At 39.9% G+C, this 22,742-nt stretch overlaps 1 protein-coding gene across 4 annotated transcripts in view; it reads left to right on the forward strand.

Annotated features, from left to right (window-relative positions):
• Positions 1 to 3,343: 3,343 nt before the first annotated feature.
• The window catches only part of glra3 (glycine receptor, alpha 3), a 34,836-nt gene continuing 15,437 nt past the window's right edge, over positions 3,344 to 22,742 (forward strand). For all 4 annotated transcript variants that reach the window (XM_054779662.1, XM_054779663.1, XM_054779665.1 and 1 more), the window contains exons 1-5: positions 3,344 to 3,671; positions 8,316 to 8,446; positions 9,341 to 9,408; positions 15,273 to 15,496; positions 18,262 to 18,344. In XM_054779662.1, the coding sequence (XP_054635637.1) occupies positions 3,610 to 3,671; positions 8,316 to 8,446; positions 9,341 to 9,408; positions 15,273 to 15,496; positions 18,262 to 18,344 (568 nt within the window). In that variant the 5' untranslated portion in view covers positions 3,344 to 3,609. The remainder of the gene's footprint in view (positions 3,672 to 8,315; positions 8,447 to 9,340; positions 9,409 to 15,272; positions 15,497 to 18,261; positions 18,345 to 22,742) is intronic.

A 22,742-nucleotide genomic window follows, 5' to 3' on the forward strand; every position in this document is an offset into this window, starting at 1 on the left:
CTTAAGGAAGTTAAAAACCCCATGGAAGAAAATAGAGCATTATACAATGATATCAAGGTTCTTCAGGATGATATCAAGGCATTATTGGAAGACAATGCTGCCTTACATGCTGCACTTAAGGAAGTTAAAAACCCCATGGAAGAAAATAGAGCATTATGCAATGATTGGTGGATAATGCTGCCTTGCGCACCACTCTTGAGGTAGAGAAGGAAGCAAAGGAAAATATCACTGAGCAAATGAAAGATATAACTGATGAGCTGGATCAGAATGAAGTGATCATCACAGGGCTCCGAATTACACGCAGGTCAAACGACAGGGCAGTTGACAACATAGTTCGCAACATATTGCCAACTTCCCCCAAACAAAGGAGGTGTAGGTAGACATCGACACTTGGAAGTGGATCCGGACATCAGCAGGGAAAAGAAGAAGAACTTTTTTTTTTAATTAAAAAAAAACAAAAAAAAAAAACAGGGATGATATAATAAGAATAACAATAAGAATATATTTAAATAAATTAATTAAACCATAACCAAGTCTATGATTAATTCTATCTGATAAAGCATGACTTGAACTTTAATTTCATACCTCATTCACTTCTCTATGTCAAATATTAAAGAAGTTCGAGCAGATTCAAATAGTGCCTTTGGTCCCCATTGCTTTAACATTGAGTCAAGAAGCTGTGATCGACCCTCGAACCTTGGCAAGTACAGCCGTACGACAAAATATATCAAAACTTAGGCTGTGAAAATCAGTTTTATAAGTCAACAGAGTAGCCATGCACATTTTTATGACGATCAAAAAGTCCAGGGAAGAAAGTCAAGTGTCATATTTATATGTACGTATATGCCCCTCACTGCAGTGCAGCAGGACGCTGTTTATTCGTTTTCACCCCACACTAACCACAAGGCAAACGCCACATAGTATTTCCGTTTGTGTACATGTTTGTTAGGTAAAGTACTTCTTCATCTTCAATTTCGGATTTATATTGCATGTTGAACCACATCACGCCAAATCCGTGGCTGGAAAATTAAGTGAAAGTCTAAGCCTTTCAAAGTCGTGGACTGGAGCTATAGGACAAGATAACAGGTATGTGGCGATTAATTTACTCTAATAGCTATCTGGAGATAACATCGCTACATTTAATCAACGAAGGTAAATGTTCAGCATGTATTATTGAATCAGTTGTCCCTCCTCCATTTACCAGATTTAACAACAGATGAGTCAGCAGCTTTACCCCTCCCCGTCCCAGTGAAGAAGGTGAGCAACACTGTGTTCATTCAATGACTTGTCACGTATCATTGAAGGGAGTCTGCGGCAATTTCTCTCTCTTACCATTACAAAAAAGCAAAAACATTTTTGTGGTGACAGAAATTCAAACACAAATTATTTTTCCACATGATTCCATTTTAACCCGAAAGGGAGAAGGAGCGGGTGCGCTGTGCAGTGACGGGGTGCCGCTCTCTCACTCCGTAGCATTGGGTAACAGAAGTTTGAAGAATCAAATTCATGTACAAATGCATCATGTGCGCTATCTATTTAATACTTTTTTATAAAAATGAGCATATAGTTAAGACGTCATTAAGTGTCAGTGTCATATGATTATTTCATCGGATTGTATCCTAAACAATTTAAGATAAGAGCCGGTGCAGAGAGCAGCTGACAGAGAATGTTAAAAGTTTTACTACGCTGCTCTGTAATATCCAGAACCTAATGTCTAATTCATATCCTTCACATTAAGATGAAGAGGGTGGAGGGATGAGCGACAGGGTGCAAAGTACAGCCATCTCCAATATTCCTGGTTGTCTTCAACATGTCACTCTTCCTGCATCCTTGCCGCACAAACTTCAACCTCCATTCTCCGTCAGTGGTTTTGTTTATTACTGGCAAGGCTATGTGTTGTATGTCTTAAAGAAAGGCATTCATTTGGACTCATAGGCACTGATGTTTGTTGTAATGTTTGAATGCAATATTACAAATATTTACACAATACATATGATTAGAAACATTTGCTGACCTGCTAGACTTTCAAACAGCTAAAATCATGCATAAAGCAAACAATAACCTGCTACCCAAAAATTGTATACAATTCTTCTCAGCAAAAGAGGAGAAATATGACCTGAGGGAAATGTTTAGACGCACGAGCAACGCTAAAAACCTTCAAGCTGTGACCTGGAGCCGTTTAAGTTAATTCATTCATTTTCGACCATTCACACTCACATTCAAACCTATGGACAATTTAGAGTCTCCAATTAACCTAACGTATTTTGGGAATGTGGGAGGAAGCCGGTGTACCCGCAGAAACACACACACACACACATGCAAACGCCACACAGAGACACCCAAACAGAGATACAAACCCAGATCTTCCAGATCTCCTGACTGTGTGGCCAACATGCAGTGGCGGAGCTAGAAATTGTTCATTGGGGTGGCCAAGGTGAGACAATTACTCACATAAGGGTGGCAATAAGTTGATACCTGAAATGTATATAGATGGTCAGCGGGGTGGCCGGAGTGTGACACCACACTGGCCAACATGCTAACCACTAGGCCGCTTTGTGGCCCTATTTATTTATTTAGTTTAGTGTTTTTTTTCTTCTGTTGTTATTGTGGTTAATCTTGTCTGTTATTTTTATGAATGTTTTTCTATGTTTTTATTTTTTTGGAGATGTTTTACATATGCCTTTTTGCCTTCTGTGCGTTTGACGGTGGTGACAGAAAGCCATAAACGCCAATGACTTTATTTGTGCATTGTAATTTGTGATTGTGAAGCATACAGACATGTTTTGTTCAGTATGTTATTTTAAACCACGGCTGATAACACGCTCGCCACTGGTGGTGTTCTTATTTTTTTTTTTTGTTTAAAAAAAATGCAATTTTCTCTTATTTTTTTGAAGCGCTTGCATTGACATGCTTAAAATATATTTCCCTAAATATTTATTTGTTGAATTGTTGTTATAATTCTAATTGCAAACAATTTATTTCCTCTCCCCGCCCTTACTTTGGTCACATATGGCAAACTGAGATAAACTTCAGCTACTTTACAACCAGGGAGCCAAACCACATGCGTCTCAATGTGATCCTGCCCATCAGTGCAGAATGAGAAAGTGTGTCTGAGCCAGATGGAGGAAGAGACAAATGGAAAGAACAGGAGGAAGATGTCAGGACAGCCGGTTGGAGAGCTATAGGGACATATAGGCACAGAGACAGAGATGATGCACCGCTGAGCGTTGAATTTGCTACAGTTCACTGCGCTCGTAATTTCAGATTCGGGGGGCGGGGAGTATAAGAACTTCCAGATGGTTGGGTCCACAGGCTGTCAATCTTTACAATCCTGTGACGTAGGCGGCGCTCGCTTTCTCAATATTTCGCCCGGGCAACAACACGAACCCAGAGCAGATGCTGAACAGCTGACGAGCACGATTGCTTTGTAACACATTTTGTTGTATTTTGTGTTTTGACTCTGTAATGTGGTTTGGCAGAAGAATGTGTTTTGGGAGTCCCCGTCTCTCCGGAGCGTCGCTGTGAGCGCGGTTTCAGTCATACCAGCAGCACCAGCGCTCTTTGCTGCACGCGCCAAGCCGCCGGGAAACAAAACGCATCCGAGGAGCGATGAGGAGGAACTACTCTGTTGGCGTGTTCTTACTCGGCTGCAGGATATCGCTTTTTCTCAGGTAAGACATTGCAGGAAATAATAGTAAGCATGAAAAGTTAAGACCATTTCCCACTCCACACATGAACTCACAAAGCATGTCATAAAAACAAAATAAGCACAAGAAATGTCAGCGCATACCCCAACGTGTGCTGACAAAAGTACAAGTCAAATTTCTTTACTTATTTTAGCAGTCAAATTCTACTCAAAGTAGTCCAGGAGGTGCACACGACAAAATGCGAAATGGTTCTGCCTGTTTTGTCAGCTTGTATGTAGTCAAGTTTTCAATCAATACAGCAACACCACTAACCTCAGCAATCCTACTCTGTTCATATTCATTTCAAAACACGTTTAATGTCATCTGTTAATACACATAGCTTCGATAAAGGCTCAGAAAAAGATATATGACAATATATTGCAGTCTACTAATTTAATTTCTACAACGTTACACTCTATGTGTATGCTAGCGGCCCAACCTCCACCAACCGAAACAAACTGTGTGACTGACAATAGGGCTCACTCTGTTCATGCCATTGTTCTATGGAATAAGCACGCCAAGGTGCTGAAACCAGTGCAGAGTGAACCTTCTACTTGTCTTTTTGGAGGCGAGAGACGAGTTCATTTTCATTTATTGCGTATTGTTCATGTATCGTGTGACCACGAGACATTTTTTTCTGAACGAGAAATCACGTTTTAATCTTGCGAGATCTTGTGGCACCCCTAATAAATTCAGTAAGTATCCTCCCACTCTTTCTGTTCTTATTCCTATCCCTCTTCCTGAATATTTACAATTAAGGCAGAGTAAATTAATCACAACAACAATAATAGTTCAAGCACAACATTTATTAAGTTACATTCGTAAAAAAAACCTTCCCTCTTATCATCCAAACCTGTATACAGTGATTCCTCGGTTAGCCGTGATTAGCGTGTTTTTCAGCTTTAAAAATTTTGTCCAAAATTTTCATACATTTTGCCTCTTGTCGTGTTATTAATACACTGCATGAGTGCAGTGTAATATGAAATCATAATACAATAATATAATACAGTAGTATGGAAGTGACAGTGTGCGAGGAATTATTGGAACTGCACATGAAGTGCTTCACGCACACCTTGCAATCCCACCTACCTTGGTGTTCCCAGCATCAGCAAGTGACGTGTGGCTGTTTTTTCTGTCGGAGTTGAACATCTGCCGCTGTCTTGATGTCCAAGCAGAAGTTGTAGTAAATCTACGTTTGATCAAGGTTACTTAAGATTTGTCAGATCAAAACATGTAGCTGTTCCGACGTGTCCGCAACCTTGATCACCAAGCGATTCGATTTACACTCATTACACTTCACACGTAGACGAGATCTGTGTTGACAATCTAGCGACATGGACCCGGTTGTTCAAACTCGGTTATTTTAACCCCCGGTTAACCCCTAACCACCGATTAAATTCTTAACCCGCTTTTAGCTAACCGACCGTTAAATATGCGTTGTTCAAAACATGGTTAGTCACCGTAAGGAACTTAAAGTTGAGGCTCTTTTATGTGTGCCAATACTGATTTTCCGATGTATATTACCGCTAGATGGTGGTACTGACTAACGGATATGCTTTTAGTGTGAAAACGGAAAAAGGAAGTTCTTTGCTATAACAACGGTGAAGAAATAAATAAATAAAACCCTTTGATCATCAGTTCCGGACCTTGATTTTCACTGAGCCGCTACAGAGCTTGACCAACCGCCGCCATGATGCTCAACGTGATCTCAACGTTTCAAGACACCAACACGCCACAGCCACCAGGGGGCAGCACTTGGTCTAGAAAGACACGGTGAGGGATCAAAAACATGAAAGAACTTGCAACAAAATGGATGACACACAGACAGCTTCTGAAAACACAAAGGATATCAATGAGAAAATTGACTCTCTGCAAAAGAAAATTCAACAAATAAATGCTTGCTTCACAATGTGAGCGAAAACAGACAAGCTGTTAAAGAAGCAGTTAAGCGAAGGGAAGAAATGTTGGCTAAACTAATTTACTTCCATTATCCATTAAAGGTTCCATTAAAGGTTCCATCTATCAACATATTTCCCATCGCACAGAACCAGCAGGAAAAGGTAAATTGTACCAGCAGCAACAAATAAATAATATACTTCTGAATTCAAACTAAAACCCTGAGCACAGAGTCTCTGACGAAACATTTTTGCTGTATAGCAAAAACAGCTTTCATACAAAATATAGATGTCTGTACCAGCGTCCGTATATTATAAATAACCAAAAAAAAACTAGGCTGCCCTTATTCACAATTGCAGTGTCAGTGAAATAACGTTGCAATGGGACATATCTGGGTTGCAAAGTAGGCAATAAAGCTCGAAAGCTCTGCTTCTCAACAACCAAATACGGCCACAAATCCTTCGCAATAAAAGTTGCGATTGACTCTGTAATTCGCTCCGTTTTCCGAGTTGGGTGGAAAATTAGTTATCACCTGCTCGATGGTTCTCTGGTTGGCAGCACCTTCAGCTGGCTGTTTTTCCTCCTGGTTCGGGTGGAAAAGTGCTATGTGGTTTCTCATTTTTGTCGTGTTTGCAAAATATTTTAAGCTTGTATGCCAAAGCTTGCATATTGTCTGGCTCTTGTCCAGCTCATTTTGGCGAAAGCCAAAGTGCTTCCAGACACTCGATTTAAATCCAGCGAGTGCGGGTCGGAGTTTACGCTCAGCCATTCTGGTAACATCTTACACTTAGGTGCACCACCATAAACTGTCCGGGTGGCACTTCCGCTACCATCTTTTTGTTCTGTTTTTTTTGTTCCGTCAGCATCCATTATTGACATTTATGAATCGATTAATAATCGGCAATGTCCGCCGATTATTTTCCCCACCCCTAATAATTACACACTTTCAGTTCCACTGGCGTCAAGAAAGCCAACCTTTTTCTATACGCAGCAGCCATAGTGAATCGTTGTATCAGGGCTCCCTCCATTGCTGATAGCTTTGTGTTGTGGTCATGCCCACACTTCACTCAGAGTCAGCATATTCAGGATTAATTGAACTAGATCAGCTGCTCAGGAGCTGAGTTTCCACTCTCTGGGAAAGTCAACTCAGAGTTCATGCTTAGACTCAGAGTTTGTTGAACCTCCTACCTGAAATATGCACTGGTCATCAATTACGGTACTGTTTTTGTTCTTGGTGGAGGTTGGAGATCCAATGAGTGCCTTTCTAGTTAGTATTACTCTGAGAGCCAATTCTAGGTTTCAGGAATAGCTGTACTATTGTAAAAGAGAGATATATTTGAAAAAACTGAATAATGCAAAACACACTCACATAAACAGCCTTCTCTCTTTAATGTTTTAGTGATGGCGTCTTTTGGCTTTGTCTGTGATAAGCTGTTGTAAGCCTCAAGAAGCATTTTGAGATTTTGTCAAATTACGGTTGTTTTTTAGTGCCTTGTACTGGATGTATTCATTTTTTTAGGCCATTCTACTAGAACAGCCTGCTGAACATTGCAGTAATAACATATTAAATACCAAATAATAACAATATCAGTTTAAAAGCCTTTCATATTGTCGTTACACGGTATTACCATGTGGATCACCAGGGTAAATGTCTGTAAAAGAACAAAAGATGGACTTAAATTCATTGCCAATCTGCACTTAACCAAACCGCCTTAAAGCTTTCCATGACACAACTGCAAAAGTATGCCATTTGGAAATGCAATGCCCAATACAAATAATACAGAACATTTAAATTACTATAAGATGCTAGCTCTTACGTGCTGTCGATGGCTAGAAACCCCGTATGCAGTGTGCAGAAAGAGAGTCTTTCATTAAAGCACAAGCAGGTGCAGCTACTCACAGTTATGTAGGCAAAAAGGAAACAAAAGGCGAGACAAAAAAGGCTCTGTGAAAACATAAACAGGTAAGTACTTGTAGATTGTAGCAGGTAAGACTGAACGTTAAGTTAACAACATTGATGCGACAGTACTTGTTATGTGGTATGTGGAAAATAGCACGAATGTCCTTAATTAGTTGAATGCTTTGATGTTGGAACGGTCTGAATTGGTTGAGTAATGTGGAAGTAGCTACAACCAGAAGAAAACGTGTGGGAATTTTTGTGCTGTGGCTTATAGCATAAATGCCCTGACTTGGTTGAATGACTTGATGTCAGAATGAGATGAATCGGTTGAGATAGGGGTGTGACGAGATCTCGTGTGACGAGATCAAAATGTGACATTTTTTGTTCAGAAAAAAAACTGGCTTGCGGCAATAAATAAATAAATGAATTCATCACAAATAAAAATGAACTGGATAATTTTGCCCCCACGTATTGCCATGGGCACGTGTGTTTGTTTTCCACCTCTCTCGCCTCCGAACACGCAGGAAGACAGTTCGCTCTGTGCATTGATTCAGCACCTAAACAACTAACAACAACAAACAACAACAGCGTTTGAATGGAGTGAGTCCGTTTGTCAGTCACACTTTGTCCTTTTGGGGGACGAGGCGGGGCACCTGTTAATTACGCTAAACATTTAAAAGTAATTAATTAATTAGTTCCCGCCATTAACACACTATTTTTGACACCCCTAATTTTTTCGTTTAAAGCTGAGCTGAGCTGAGCTGGAGCGGGACAGCACCTTTAAGCTAAAATAACGAAAATGTTGACTATTTTTTGTATTGTGTGTCTAACAGTGTTGGCCAGTGTAAGGAGGTTGACAATGCTGCAAGAACTCGACAGGCCCCAATGTCGCCCTCTGATTTCCTGGACAAACTGATGGGAAGAACATCAGGATATGATGCCAGAATAAGACCAAACTTTAAAGGTATCAGTCAGCTTTTGCAACAATGAGCTAATTATATGCGTTCATACTATATTGTATGCCTATCAACGTTCTCGTACGAGTAAAACGGCTTTTAAATACAATCACCCATCCAATCCGTCTACTTACATGTAGAGGTTATGCAAAAGAGTAATTTCCAGACTATATATGGTATTTAAACCGCACCCACTAAACATACAGAGAAAGGCAGCACCGATCTACAAGCTGCAGGTGTCCACTTACTTTACTTTTAGGTATCGCCATAAAAAAAAGTCTAGTGGTCAAGGTCTTGTGAGCGTGGACGGTATTCAACGTAACACCTCCGTCCAGTCCACTTGTTTGGCAAGATTTTATCAAGAAGGGCTCAAATAAGTTGTCAGCTGCTAAAGGGTATATACATATTTTGCTAGCTAGCTAGATATCGTTGTATGGATATACGCATACTTTGGATAGACATTAAAAAAAGAGGTGGGCGACCCAAATTTGTCAACTACAACTTCTTAAATATCTTACATTGGGTCATTACACAATTTTTTTGGGGGGTGGGGAGAATGGTGACCCAATAGTAGTCTTAACCGTAGTCGTAGAGAAATTGGCATGCTTAATGACAAAACAGGCTAAACTTATATACAGAACTACCAAGTCAGAAGACTCCCGTCTGACTGCACATTAGGGCTTTAGAATCGGATACAATTTTATATATTGGATGCTCACACACTGACTGGAGGCACGTTTTTTCCATTTTCCATTGCTGCACGAAGCTGTTTCGAATAAACTACTTAAACACAGAAACTACTCTCCAATGCAACCCCAGCGCAGCAGACCATCCTGTATCCTCAAAATGTAGGGTTTTGCTTGCTACGATAGAACGTAACGGTTGTGACTGTACCTTCACAGGTCCTCCAGTCAATGTTTCCTGCAACATTTTCATCAACAGCTTTGGTTCCATTGCGGAAACAACCATGGTATGTACACAAGGTTTATCATTTACCAATATTTAATAAGAACTAGGAAGAATACAGAAGTTAAACAGTTATATTATAAAGAGTGCATTTGTAATTCCTTAAAACACATGTACAGTATATTGTTACTGTCATGAATATCAGCAGAGGGGTTGGTATTATTGAAGTTACACGATTGTAATCCTTGTATTGTTCTCCTGGAGGGTATGGTCAGGGACAATTATATGCACTTCCCAGAAGTGCAATCATTTTCAAGAGGAAGGAGGTGAAGACCTAAACTGTGACTAGAAAGAATGACAGATACAGTGTAATGATACAGAAAGAGGCGGACAAAGATAGAGATGAGAAGAGACAGACAAGCAGACGGGAAGAGCAGCTGTGCAGTGAAAACACTTAGTGACTCTGATTTATGGCATTAGTGTGTTTTACCTGAAAGTATGCCAACACACTGTACCATGTCTGCAGAATGAAATGTGTATTTGGTCGGAACTCGTCTGATCTGGTCTCACCCCGAACACTTTTTACGCATTCTGCAAAATTATTATGAATAATAATAATGGATCGGATTTATTTAGTACCTTTCTGGACACCCAAAGTACTTTACAGAAACATGACCGCCAATTCGGCCTCTCCGACTACCACCAAACACCCATTCACATTTATTCACCAGTGTGGGAAACACTGGAGACAAAGTGGGTGAAGCCTAAGAACACAACAGCAGTGACTGGGATGGAGCCGGTTTGAACCACCAACCCCTCCGGTTACTGAACAACCCGTCACTTCCTGATCCACTGCCACCCCAGGAGAGGCACAGAGGGGCCGTAAATAGATCCCTTCTGAGCAGTTCACGCAGAATGCAGCAAAGCAGGACATTTTACATAAACGTGTAAAGATTCAGACAGCAACATAAATCCAACTATCAGATCATTTGATGTGTGACGTCTGCAACAGAATCTGGTGTGACGTATAAAGTACAAGCAAAAAAGGACAATTGATATCATTATGACAGGGTGGGCGAAGTGAGTCTCAGGTGTTAAATTTCACACCCATGTTCTGGCTTTATGCTGTTCACTTCACACAGCTGCTATCTCCCGTCTGTTACGCCTCTGATACAACAGTCGTCCCTCGCCACTTCACGCTTTCAGTTTCACGGCTTCACGCTATCACAGTTTTTCCAAAAATATATTCATGAATGAATCATGCTGTTTTGTGGTTGAATACAGCGAATTATCAGTCAAAACATATGCTTATTTAGGCAAACGTCACATGCTTTTTGCCGAAATGTAACATTGGATAAATGAAGTAAAATACAATTATACGGCATTCAGAAGATGCATTCAAAGACGTGGTGATATATATGGTATTCTACGTTGGTCAGTAGTTGACACACAAGCACCAGACTTGATTGTTGAAACAACAGGCTTTTATTGCAGGTTTTAATGGTCTCACAACAGGCACAATAATCCCTAACACTGACTACTGTTGTGGCCGTAACCTATGCCAAGCTAAAACTCAACTCGGAGCCCACGACGTCATTACCTGTCTGCCCCTGAGTCCCCTGGGGAACAAATACACTCCCCATCAAAATTTTAAGACCAGTTGAAAAATTGCAAGGATGTACATTTTGCATTGTTTGATCTTAAGGAGGTTCTAAGTTGTGCTTCAAAATGCAAAAAGAAGAAATGGGAGTGAGACAAAAAGTTGAATTTTGAGTAGTTTCAGGTTGTGCAGGAGCGTCAAACGGCAGCTGCCTATTGGGAGATGTTGCAGGGGTCATCCCCCATGACTGAAGGCCCTCGTCCGTGTGGGTTTTTCAACAGGACAACACTGCAGTTCACAATGCTTCCCTGACAAAGGACTTCTTCCTTGGGAATAACCTCACTCTTTTGGACCATCCTGCATGTTCTCCTGATGTAAATCCAATTGAGAACATTTGGGGATGGACGGCAAGGGATGTTTACAAAAATGGACTTCCGTTCCAGGCAGTGGATGCCCTCTGTGAAACCATCTTCACCACCTGGAGCCACAAACCCACTAGCCTCCTGGAAAAACTGGTATCAGGCCTGCCAAAAGCAATTTTTGAGTTGATTAACAACAATGGCACAGTTACGCATTACTGTTTTTTTTTGTTTTGTTTTTAAAAAAAAAATAAAGATTTTAAGCCATGGCCTTAAACTTTTGATCAGCTGATTTCAGTTTAATCCTTGTTTGCAATAAATTGCTTACTCTCAAAAAAATATATCTCACTCCCATTTCATGTTTTTGCATTTTATAGCTGTATTTAGAACCTCCTTCAGATCCAACAGTACAAATGTGAATTCTTGCAATTTTTCAATTGGTCCTAAAATTTTGATCAGGAATGTACTGTATATAGCAACACAATGTCTTATGTCTTAATGTCTTATTTACTCTTATTATGTCTACTATATTGGGTAGTATTGGGTAAAGGGGTGTTATTTCATGTCTAGAAGGCTCTAATAATGTTCAAACCCATTTTTGGAAGGTTGTAAACAGGTTTCTATGCTCTAACTATGAAAAATATTCCATTTATGAATAAGGAATCCTACTTTGAGGAAATTCATTTATCCCGGTTGGGCCTGGAAGCAATGAACAGCGATAAATGAGGGATTACTGTAACTTAAAAACTGGAAAATTGACTTGAACCACATCATTTGTTGTCGGTACTGATCACACAGAGCAGCGACACTGGAGAAAATACACGGAAAAGGCTGGCTTTTCTTGGCAGTGTGCTATTGATTCATTGTAAATTAGCAAAATGGTAACAGGATCTAAAAGTTTTATGGCCAACGAGGGAAAATAACCAGTGATGCAGACTGTGCAAAGTAAGACATCAGTGGGGTTTTGACAGACAGACAGTTCATACCTCAAAGTGGTAACGGGAGCGGAGTATACTGTGTGCTGTGTAGGGGCCATATGTTACTTTAGGATTAAGATCTTCCTCTTCTCTTACCATCTGTCTTTTGATTCACCCACTACTTTTTTCCTCTGGCAAACAAGAGGTCCCAGGACCCTCATCACATGACTAACACATTCAAATTTGCAGTAGTTAACTGACACGAAAGTAAGACATAGTATGTTCCTGCTATCCACCCATCCATTTTCTATACTGCTTGCTGTCATTGGGGTCACGGGTAAGCTGGAGCCTCGTTGCACCAGATATCCATCCATCCATCCATTTTCTATGCCGCTTGTCCCTGCTAGGGTGCCGGGGGTATGCCGGAGCCTATCCCAGCTGATATTTGCACAATATAAATAGAGAGATAATTGTTTGTCTCTGTAAATGGGGACAAAAATGTAAAGGTCAGAGGTTTACATTTAAGTCTGGATCACTTTCTCTTTCTCACACACACACACACACACACACACACACGCTCTCTCTCTTGGTCTCTCTGTCTCTTTCTCACATACTCCAGGGTTTCCGCTACATGTAATTGATCGTGGCGCAGCGCCACAACAAAATAAAAGCCACCACACCTTAAAAATTAGGGTTTTAAAAAAAAAATGTTAAGTAATATATTGTATGAATGGATATATATGCTATATAGATAAATATATTGTTTTTATTTACGCACATATTGACCACAATTAATGTGAAAACAATTTAAAATATCATAAAAATGTTTCACTGCGCTTTATTTTGCTAAACGTGCAGTTGAATTGCCTGCCTGCCCGCCCAGTTGGCACTCGCGCATGTGTGACCAGATAAAAGTACACGACCCATCTTGTCTGGACGTTCATTTTGTTTCTTATTATCGAGAGAATGAAAAATAGTCCATGAAATCTGGAGTCATTTGACGACAGCTTGTCACATGCTAAGCCTATCTATGCCAGCGTGTGTGATCTCTCACGTCTCATTCGGCTTTCTGCCATCTTTGTTTACACATTTTGCTTGGCTCTCACTGCCTCTCTGGCGGCAGCTAGCTAGCTCGTTTTTGTCCCACGGGCGAGCTACAAGTGGCCACCACGTTGATGGGGTACATGCTAACTTACTTTTATAGTGTCCCTGAACAATCTTGCTCTCTTGTTATCATTAGCATTAGTTATCGGCTAGCAGGAGCACACCAGCTGATGTTGAGTAGTTTGCCAAAGAATATTTGCTCTACCTCTTCGTATTTTTGTGTTCTATTCAAACATTACACCTGTATTTAATGACAAATGAGCACACTGAGTGGAGATGTGCTTTGTAAATAAAGTACAATTAAATGTTGGCAGTCACATAAAACACAAATAGCTCAACTTTACTCTCTTTTTGTCAAAGTAGCTTTAGTAGTGCAGCAAGTTGGATACACCTGTGCTATCATAACCCTGCACTCTGAATTTATACTGTTTATATAGAAATATTAAAATTGTTATTTTTTTAATGTGTTATTCTGAACTATATTACTGAATAATTCATTTCCCGTGTATTCGTATTACTCTAAAACAGGCATCAAATTAATATTACAAGTAGTTTTGTGTCATATAGTACAAAATGTTGTAGTTTTGCACTAGTCACGTAGTACTTTTGGACTAAATAGGTCAGGTAACAAAAAGAGGCTTAAAGTGCCCTCAGCAAGTTTGCCATTAAATTAAGTGATAGGTGTTCTCGGTTCATGTTCTGCTGGTTTCTGAAAAAAAGTGAAATAAATAAGTTAATAAATACATAAGTCATAAGAATTGTTATTTTTCATAATTAAAACAAAATTGCAGCAGCGGCACAACACGGCGGCGGAAGGCCGCTGTCCCATGCTGCTTCAAAAAAATTAAAAAATCCGAGGGGAAACCCTGCAGTCTTTCTCACACGCGGTGACTGCACATGACACACACGCACACGCACACAGAGGGCTTAGATCCAGGTTTGTTCACTGTAGTCTACACACGGCATCCATGTTAAACAGATTTAATGCCGTTAGACTCTTTTTTTTTTTCCATTTGCTCACTCAATCCCTCTTAATCCATTCTCTATCTGTATGTGAGAACAGCACAAAGGGATAAATTACTGTGCCTCAGGTTTGTCCTCAGAGCAGAATATTTCAACAACAGCCGAAGTAGCAAGTCATGTTTTTGCTGTTAAAGGTGCTGTCTGCCTCGGCGAGGTACTGCCTGCGGGGTAGGGATGGGAATTGGTACGATTTTTACGATTCCCATTCTGCTGTACGATTCAGTTCGTTATTGATTCTCTGATGGATTCTCATTTGGAAAAAAAGAGATAAAAACAGGATGATTAACATCTACTTCCTTTTTATGCTTGACAGTGCTTCATTTAGTCCAAGAATAACTCAAATTGGCTTAAATATGCAGATTTTAAATAATAATTCAACCACAAAACAGCCATATTTGATCAATTTATTTATTTTGAAAAACCGTGATGATTGAAGCCGCAAAATTCCAACCACAAAGTGGTGAGGGACGACTGGATTTTGATCTTGATATTTTTTATTGACTTCAGGTGTTCATTTTTATGGTTTCATGATCGCTCATGAAATAATATTCCCTTTGATTACCCTCAGAAATTTTGATTTTACATACTATAAGTTCCATTCTAAGGCTCTCACGCTAACAAACCACATCGCAGACCAACTCCACATTCATCCCCAGAGGTATTGTTAGTCAGGTTTACCTCAAGTAAATTACTTAATGAGCAGTTTGAATGTAATTTTACTATTTTCAGATCTAAATAAAAGTATAGTTATCCTCTTTTTTTGCATCATTTGTTTTTTAATTGAAGTGTACCTTAAAAAAAATGTTCTGCTTTATATGTCAACTCGTGCAAGCTCCAAATGCAATTGAACTGTTATTAGTTCATCTCTTTTCAAATGCCAAGTGATATGAACCAATTGCCACAAATAATTTCATGTGCATTTTAGGACTATCGGGTAAATATCTTCCTTCGCCAGCAGTGGAATGATCCCAGGCTTGCCTACGCTGAGTATCCAGATGACTCTCTGGACTTGGACCCCTCAATGTTAGACTCCATTTGGAAGCCAGATCTTTTCTTTGCCAATGAGAAGGGAGCACACTTCCATGAGGTTACGACAGACAACAAGTTGCTCCGGATTTTTAAGAATGGAAATGTTCTATATTCTATAAGGTGTGTTTCAAGGTGATGTATGTCGTAGGTGGTCGAAATTGTTGGTACCGTGACGCCAAAGAAGGAAAAATGGAAACTGACAAAAGCATAATACGGAAAAAATACTAAACGGAAGTTAGAGATTGGTTTTGAATTATGGTTTAAAAGAACTTTAAACATAAAAACAAAACAAAAAACTAATAAATCTAGACAAAAAAAGATGGTACCCTTAACCTCATGTTTTGTTGCACAACCTTTTGACGCAATGAGTGTAACTCCTGCCCCTGTCGACAGGTATTTTGGCCCACTTCTCATGAGCAGCTCTCTCGGGTTTGATGGCCGCATTCTCCAGACTGCACGTTACAGCTCTTTCCACCAATATTCAATTGGGTTTAAATCAGGGCTCATAGACGTTCTTACTTCAGAAGTCCGATGTTTGGCCCTTAGCCATTCTTGAGTGTTTTTGGTCGTGTGTTTTGGTCATTGTCCTGTTGGAGGACCCGTGACCTGCGACTGAGACCAAGCTTTCTGACACTGACACATTCTGACACACAGTTCTGTCCAGAATGCCCTGATAGTCTTGAGATTTCATTGTGCCTCACACAGATTAAAAGCACCCTGTGCCGGATGCAGCAAAGTAGCCTTGGAGCATAACAAAGTCTCCTTCATGTTCTGTCGGTATGATGTTCTTAGTATTTCTCATTTTTGCACCTGTAAACATAGAGCTGATGTGACTTGCCAAAAAGCTCCAGATTTGTTTCCCAGAAGCTTTGTAGCTTGTCAATTTGCATTTTGGCAAATTTCTATATTTTTTGAGTGATTCATTGTGTCAGTTTCAAGTTATTTCAGTGATCCTTGTGGGTTTTTCCTTCATTCATAGGAGGTTACCAACAATTTGATCCACACGTGTATACTCCTGATCCAAAATTAAAGACCAGTTGAAAAAATGGAAGAATACATTTTGCACTCTTGGATCTTGCCTCAAAGGAGAGCTTCAAAATGCAAAATGAAGAAATGGGAATGAGACACAAAAAAATGAGTAAGCAATTTATTGCAAACAACCATTAAAATGAACTAGCTGTTCCACAGCTGATCAAAAGTTTAAGACCATAGCTAAAAAACCCGAAACACCCCTAAGATTCCTGTTGTGGTGGAGATGGCTTCACATAGGGCATCCACTGTCCATCCCTGTTTTCAATTGGATTTAGATCAGGGGGAACACGCAGGATGGTCCAAAAGAGTGAGGTTATTCCTCTGGAAGACGTCCTTTGCCAGGTGGGCATTGTGAACTGCACTGTTGTCCTGTTGAAAAAGCCAGTCATTACCACACGGGCCTTCACACGGGCCTTCAGTCATGACGGATTCTCCCTGCAACATCTCCACATAGCAAGCTGCCGTTTTGCGCCCCTGCACAACCTAAAGCTCCATTGTTCCATTGAAGGAAAAAGCACCCCAGATCATGATGGCGCCCCCTCCACTATGCTGTGTGGAAAGCATCTCAGGTGGGATCTCCTTGTCATGCCAGTAAAGTTGGAAGCCATCAGGACCGTCAAGGTTACATTTTTTGAATCAGAGAATAAAACTTTCTTCCACCTTTCAATGTCCCATGTTTGTTGCTCCCGTGCAAATTCCAAAGAGGCAATTTTGTGACATTGTAGGAGACGAGGTCTTTGAAAATGTTTTTCCTAAAAGCCCTTCTCTTGCAGATGCCCTCTGAGGATTATTGGACTGCACTCGGCACCAGTAAAAACTTTCATTTGGGCCAAGGATCGTCTCGTGTCTTGACAGACAATCAGATCCTCCAGCTCAGGGCCAGTGACATTTTTTGGGTCTGCCACTTGACTTTTCTGTTTTATAACCCTCAGGATCTTTGAAGAAGTTTCAAATGACTCTCTTACTGCATCCATCCTCAGCAACAATGGCGAGCTGCGAGAGGCCTAGCTTATGCATCTCAACAATCTGATCGCATTCAAAGAGCCAAAGCTTTTTTACCCTTGTCACCAAGAGATCATGACTGTGTGAATACCTTACAGAAAATAACACTGCATCCGCATTTGTGAGAAGACTTTGGCCAAACATCACCCAAATAATGCCGTTCTTTCTAACTAGAGAAGTGCTTGTTCGTGCAGTACTTCTTTCGCTCTGCAGGGGACAATAGTGAGGCGTACACATCATAATGAAGCAGCAGTAGAAGAAGAAAAAGTAAACAAAAAAGAACATGCTGGTGCCTCGATTCAACCTGAAAATTGAAGTTTTAACAGCAACTGGGTTACAGACTATGACATTCCCGAAAATGCAGTGGGGAAGCCGATGCATTCACTTTGTAACAACTTACTTTGTGACGCTGTTTGGAAGGAATATAACCTGTGGAGGCGTTTCCCAACAAACATCACAACTTTGATGAAGTCCATCCTCGCACCCCCATCCCCTCTCCATAGATTCCCTTTTTCATTTATTTCATTCATATTATATTATATATAAAAATTCTGGGTAATTGAGGGCCCTTGACTTAAAGTATTCTTGTTGTTTGTAATGTCTTTGCCTGGATTCCATTAACGTGAATGTCAGGAATTACAGCGAGGTTGTGCATCATTCCCACTTTGATTAAAACGAGAACAGAACGTTTTTGATACTCAACATATGGTGCTTGCTCAGTTTATTTTCAACATTCTTACAGTTACAATAAATGTCATGTTTACACTTGTACAATTCTACATGGATGGTTTTAAACCCTGTTACTGTACTTAACTTCCTTCTCACTTCTGTTCTTCTGTATTTGCTTTCAGACTGACATTAACTCTGTCTTGTCCCATGGATCTGAAAAACTTCCCCATGGATGTTCAGACCTGTATAATGCAGTTAGAAAGCTGTAAGTACTGTGCAAATGTAGCACTTAGAACTCATTCTTGAGGGTGACAAAGTGGCTTGTAGTCCAAGTAGCCGAACAACATCACATACACATTATTATAATTTAATGGTTTAATTCAAAAATACTGTTCAGCACTCAATCCTGCCTCCTCATGCTCTGGTTTATTATTTATTGTGATTGTAATGGTTTGTCTTTTCGTGCCATATGCATATTCCATACCTCACGCGGGCTTAAACTGCGCACGACATTGGATGTTTACCACGCTTCTTTGATTTGTTCACTGGACTGAACTTGCAATACCTGTTCAAACAGAAATTATACTGCAAGAACTAAAATGCATTACTATCATTTGAAATGGATGTTGCACAAAAGTTGCCAAATTGTGGCCTAGCTGCAAATCAACCGCATAATTTGGAGATCTGGGTTTGGATCTCTGTTGAATCGTGGAAGGTGCATGTTCTCATGTGTGCGCAAAAACATGCATGGTGGGCTAATTGGAGAGTCTCAGGGTGTGCTCACACTAGGCCAATTGTACCATGCCTGGGCCCACTTGACACTTAAAGCGCAAGGGGTCGGCAACCCGCGGCTCTGGAACTGCATGCGGCTCTTCAGCCTCTTTTTTGCCGCTCCAATGCCGAGCGCTGTCATTTTTTTAAACACAGAAGTGGAGGAAATGTGCATTTTTGAAAAGAGTTTTAAATATTCGACCCGTCGCAGGTCCATGAATGCATCTACTGTACACTGCGGTCTGACTGCTGAATGGATGAGCAAGGGAGGGGGCCCAGTGTGTGCAGTAGGACACGAAAAGGACATCTCATCAGTGTGCTACCCCCGCGATAAGCTACGCATAACAATGACTACATCCTTAAAAAGAAAAATCTCAAAAGAAAATTTGATAAATTCTGGTGTATAAGCCGCACCCACTATATTTAGAGGAAAAAACAGATTTGTGTGTATATATATATATATATATATATATATATATGTATATATGTAAGCCTAACCGGTGTACAAGCCGCACATGTACACGTCATAAAATGGCATACTGTGGCACGCATGAGTCCATGACTACCAGGCAGCTCTTTACTTGACAGGAGCCAATCATGAGCTATGAAAAACTCACAACGAGCTTGTCAAGCCATTGGAAATTGCGGGATGTCATTACTAAATATAACAGTCTGACGGACTGTGTCATCTTACAAACAACACTAAACTCATCACACAGCAACTTAACACTCAAAAGGGTACACCTATAAATATGCAAATATGTACCAATATGGGTTTAAAATGAAAAAAAAAAACATTTTAAAATTTTCCCATAATGCATTTTGTCTGAGCAAAGCATTTCATTGGAGGACAAGCAGTAAGAGAGAGATTTCTGAACTACTACGGAAAGTTGAGCAGAGCACACATACTTTCAAGAAGTGGCTGCACATGAGGGATCGTAAGGAGGGAGGAGCCTTTCACAGATGGAGACTACATGAAATAATCGTTGAAAATATGAAAATATCAGACCATCTAGTCTTTAAATTAAAAGTTAGTGAAAATATGCATATTTAGGCACATTTTATTTTACCTACATAAAGTATTTTCAAGCATAAAAATGGCTAAACCAAGTGAAACACAAATATAAGACATTCAGAAGACGCATTCGAAGACGTGATGAGATGTAGTATTCTATACCGGTCACTAGGTGGCAGTAATGGTACTGTAATGTTGGGTGAGACACACGAGCACCAGACTTGATCGCCGGAACAACACGCTTTTATTGCGTGTTTGAATGATCTCACAACAGGCACAACAGTCCTTAACACGGACTACTGTTGCGGCCGTAACCCACGCTAAAACTCAACTCTGAACCGCCGATGTCGCTTCCTGTCCGCCCCTCACTAAACTCCCCTAGCACGGGAACCCATTTATAGCAACAACACGGGCCTTACTTATATCCTATATGTCTTATTTTCTCTTATGTCTACTGTATTGTAAGTAATAGGAGCGTAAAGGTGACTATAGGGGTGTTATTTCAAGAGTGCTCTAATAATGTTAAAAACTGTATTTAGAAGGTCGTAAACAGATTTTCTATGCTCTAACTACCAAAATATTCCATTTATAAATAAGTAATAAATAAATGTAATAAAGCATGACATACTGTACGTATATGCATGGGGGGTGTTACCTTTAGCTAGCCCCACTACCATTCAATTTTGATATTGACCATTAATTCATTTTAAACTGATTGTGGTGACACAAGGAAAAATATTATTTCCACTCTGCTGGGTTGGGTGTATGAGGTGGGATTTGTCAGCGCACATACACGTTTAACATACATGCACACACACACACACACACCTGAACCTTAAGAAGCAGGACCAACTACATCTTTAGTGTATTGCTGTAGGCATGTACCAGCTTGCACCAGCTGTTTCTGCTTTTGAAAAATGTCCCACAGAGCTCCGCCTGCATGCAGTTTTCTAAAGCTCCCGCTTCTTGTGTGGCTTAGTGGTTACCTTTCCTTTTCATAAGCATTTTGAAAATGATTTTATCAAGCTGGGGTCATCGTGGAGCATGGTCATGTTAGTGCGAGATCGTCTCATTGTGTAAAAAAAAACCCCCAAAAACTACCGAGCGATTATCATTTTCATTTTCACCATCTTAGCTTTATTTTACAGTGTGATTGGTTGAAGCAAAAAGATTCAATTTCAGGCAGCCAAAAAGGGAGACATCTCAACTTCTCATGGTTATTTTCAAATACGATATGCCATTTGGCTTGGGTTACCATGGCAGCGTATCCTGTGCTGGGCTCTCCTGGCTGTATTGGTGCTTTTCCGCTCGTAAATACCTCCAAGCGCTCTAGCGCGATGTTGACTGTATGAGTGATTGTGTGCGACACTTTAAACACCACCATCTACACTTTTATCATATCCTACAATATCGTAGTTGTACAACAGTATACATACAGAAACGCAGTGGTAAAAACAGTATATTCATTTTAGCATAGTGTATGTGTGTGCAGGAAAAGGTTGTGTGTATTTAGCATGCTAATATACAACTAATTCATCCTTTCAGTCATTGAACTGATTTGAACAAATCTCAGCGTAAACGTAGGACCCTGTGTGACTCTCTGTAATCCGTCTAAACTCTGTACGGCTTGAAATGTGCATGGTATGGTTCATTTGTTTCAGACATACTTCATAAGCTACTTTAAGGACTATCACGTACATTTGCACAATTCAGCACGTCTGAAAAGAACTTTTACATGTTGACTCGTTTGCTTACATTTTGTCATTTAAATTTTTCGCTTCCTGTATGCAAAGGAAGGGAGATGTTTGTGCAGTGTTAAGGAAACGGAATAAATACTAATAAGAATTAGCATGTACATGAATAATAAATAAAAGCAGGAATTAAAAATAAGGATAAAATATGATGTATTCAAATGTATTAAAAGTGAAAATAGTTAATAATATATATTAACAGTATATACTGTGTGTGTATATATATATATAGTTAATAGTAAAAATAGAAACACATTTTGTTTTCATGTTCAAAGAAAGAATGTTTGAGAAAAATATTGGAATAAATGGAGATATTATTCTAATTATTATATATTATTGTAATTATTATATGTAAATATAAGTATACATTTTGGACTGGATTATGGATTCAACATACATGTTAACATGGTAATGGTAGTGGCTTATTTTATTTTATTTTTTTGTCCTGTCCAGCCATTAGGGGGATAGTATTGTTATGTGTTATGTGTTATATGTACTCAACGGGGAAAAGTGTAAGATACTCTTCCCCCTGTTATTTGATGCAATGGTTTAATTTATGTGAACGTGCGTACGAGTTACATTAATACACACAATTCACATATTTCACATTGGATTAAAATTAGAAATCAAATTTATTGCCAATTTTATTGTCAAAAGTACAGGGTAATGAAAAGTTGTTTAGCATAGTGCATTGAATATTACATGTATATGTGTGTGTGTGTGTGTGTGTGTTAGACTTTTTCCCATGGGGACACCTAAAAGACAAAGTCTAAACTGTGAAATCTGCAACAGTCGTTGAATTGAGAGAAGCCATTGACCGTGAATGCACGCAAATCGCAAGGGAATTGTTTCGTGGTGTGTGTGATTCCATTGCTTTGCTTTGTCAGCGGTGTCAAACGTTGAAATGAAGCAGTGGTGGATCTTGCAACAATGAACAAAAAGCATTCCATTAAATCCACCGAGGGGTGGCTCAAAAGAAAGAATAGAGTTCTGAAGTGGCCAAGAACCTGCCTTAAGTGGAGGAATTTAAGTACTTTGGGCTCTTGTTCACGAGTGAGGGAAGGATGGAACCTGAGAACGACAGGCGGATTGGTGCTGCATCGGTTCGTTGTGGTGAAGAGGGAGC

The sequence above is a fragment of the Dunckerocampus dactyliophorus genome, chromosome 6 (assembly GCF_027744805.1).
Source record: "Dunckerocampus dactyliophorus isolate RoL2022-P2 chromosome 6, RoL_Ddac_1.1, whole genome shotgun sequence".
In the NCBI taxonomy this organism is placed as follows: Eukaryota; Metazoa; Chordata; class Actinopteri; order Syngnathiformes; family Syngnathidae; genus Dunckerocampus; species Dunckerocampus dactyliophorus.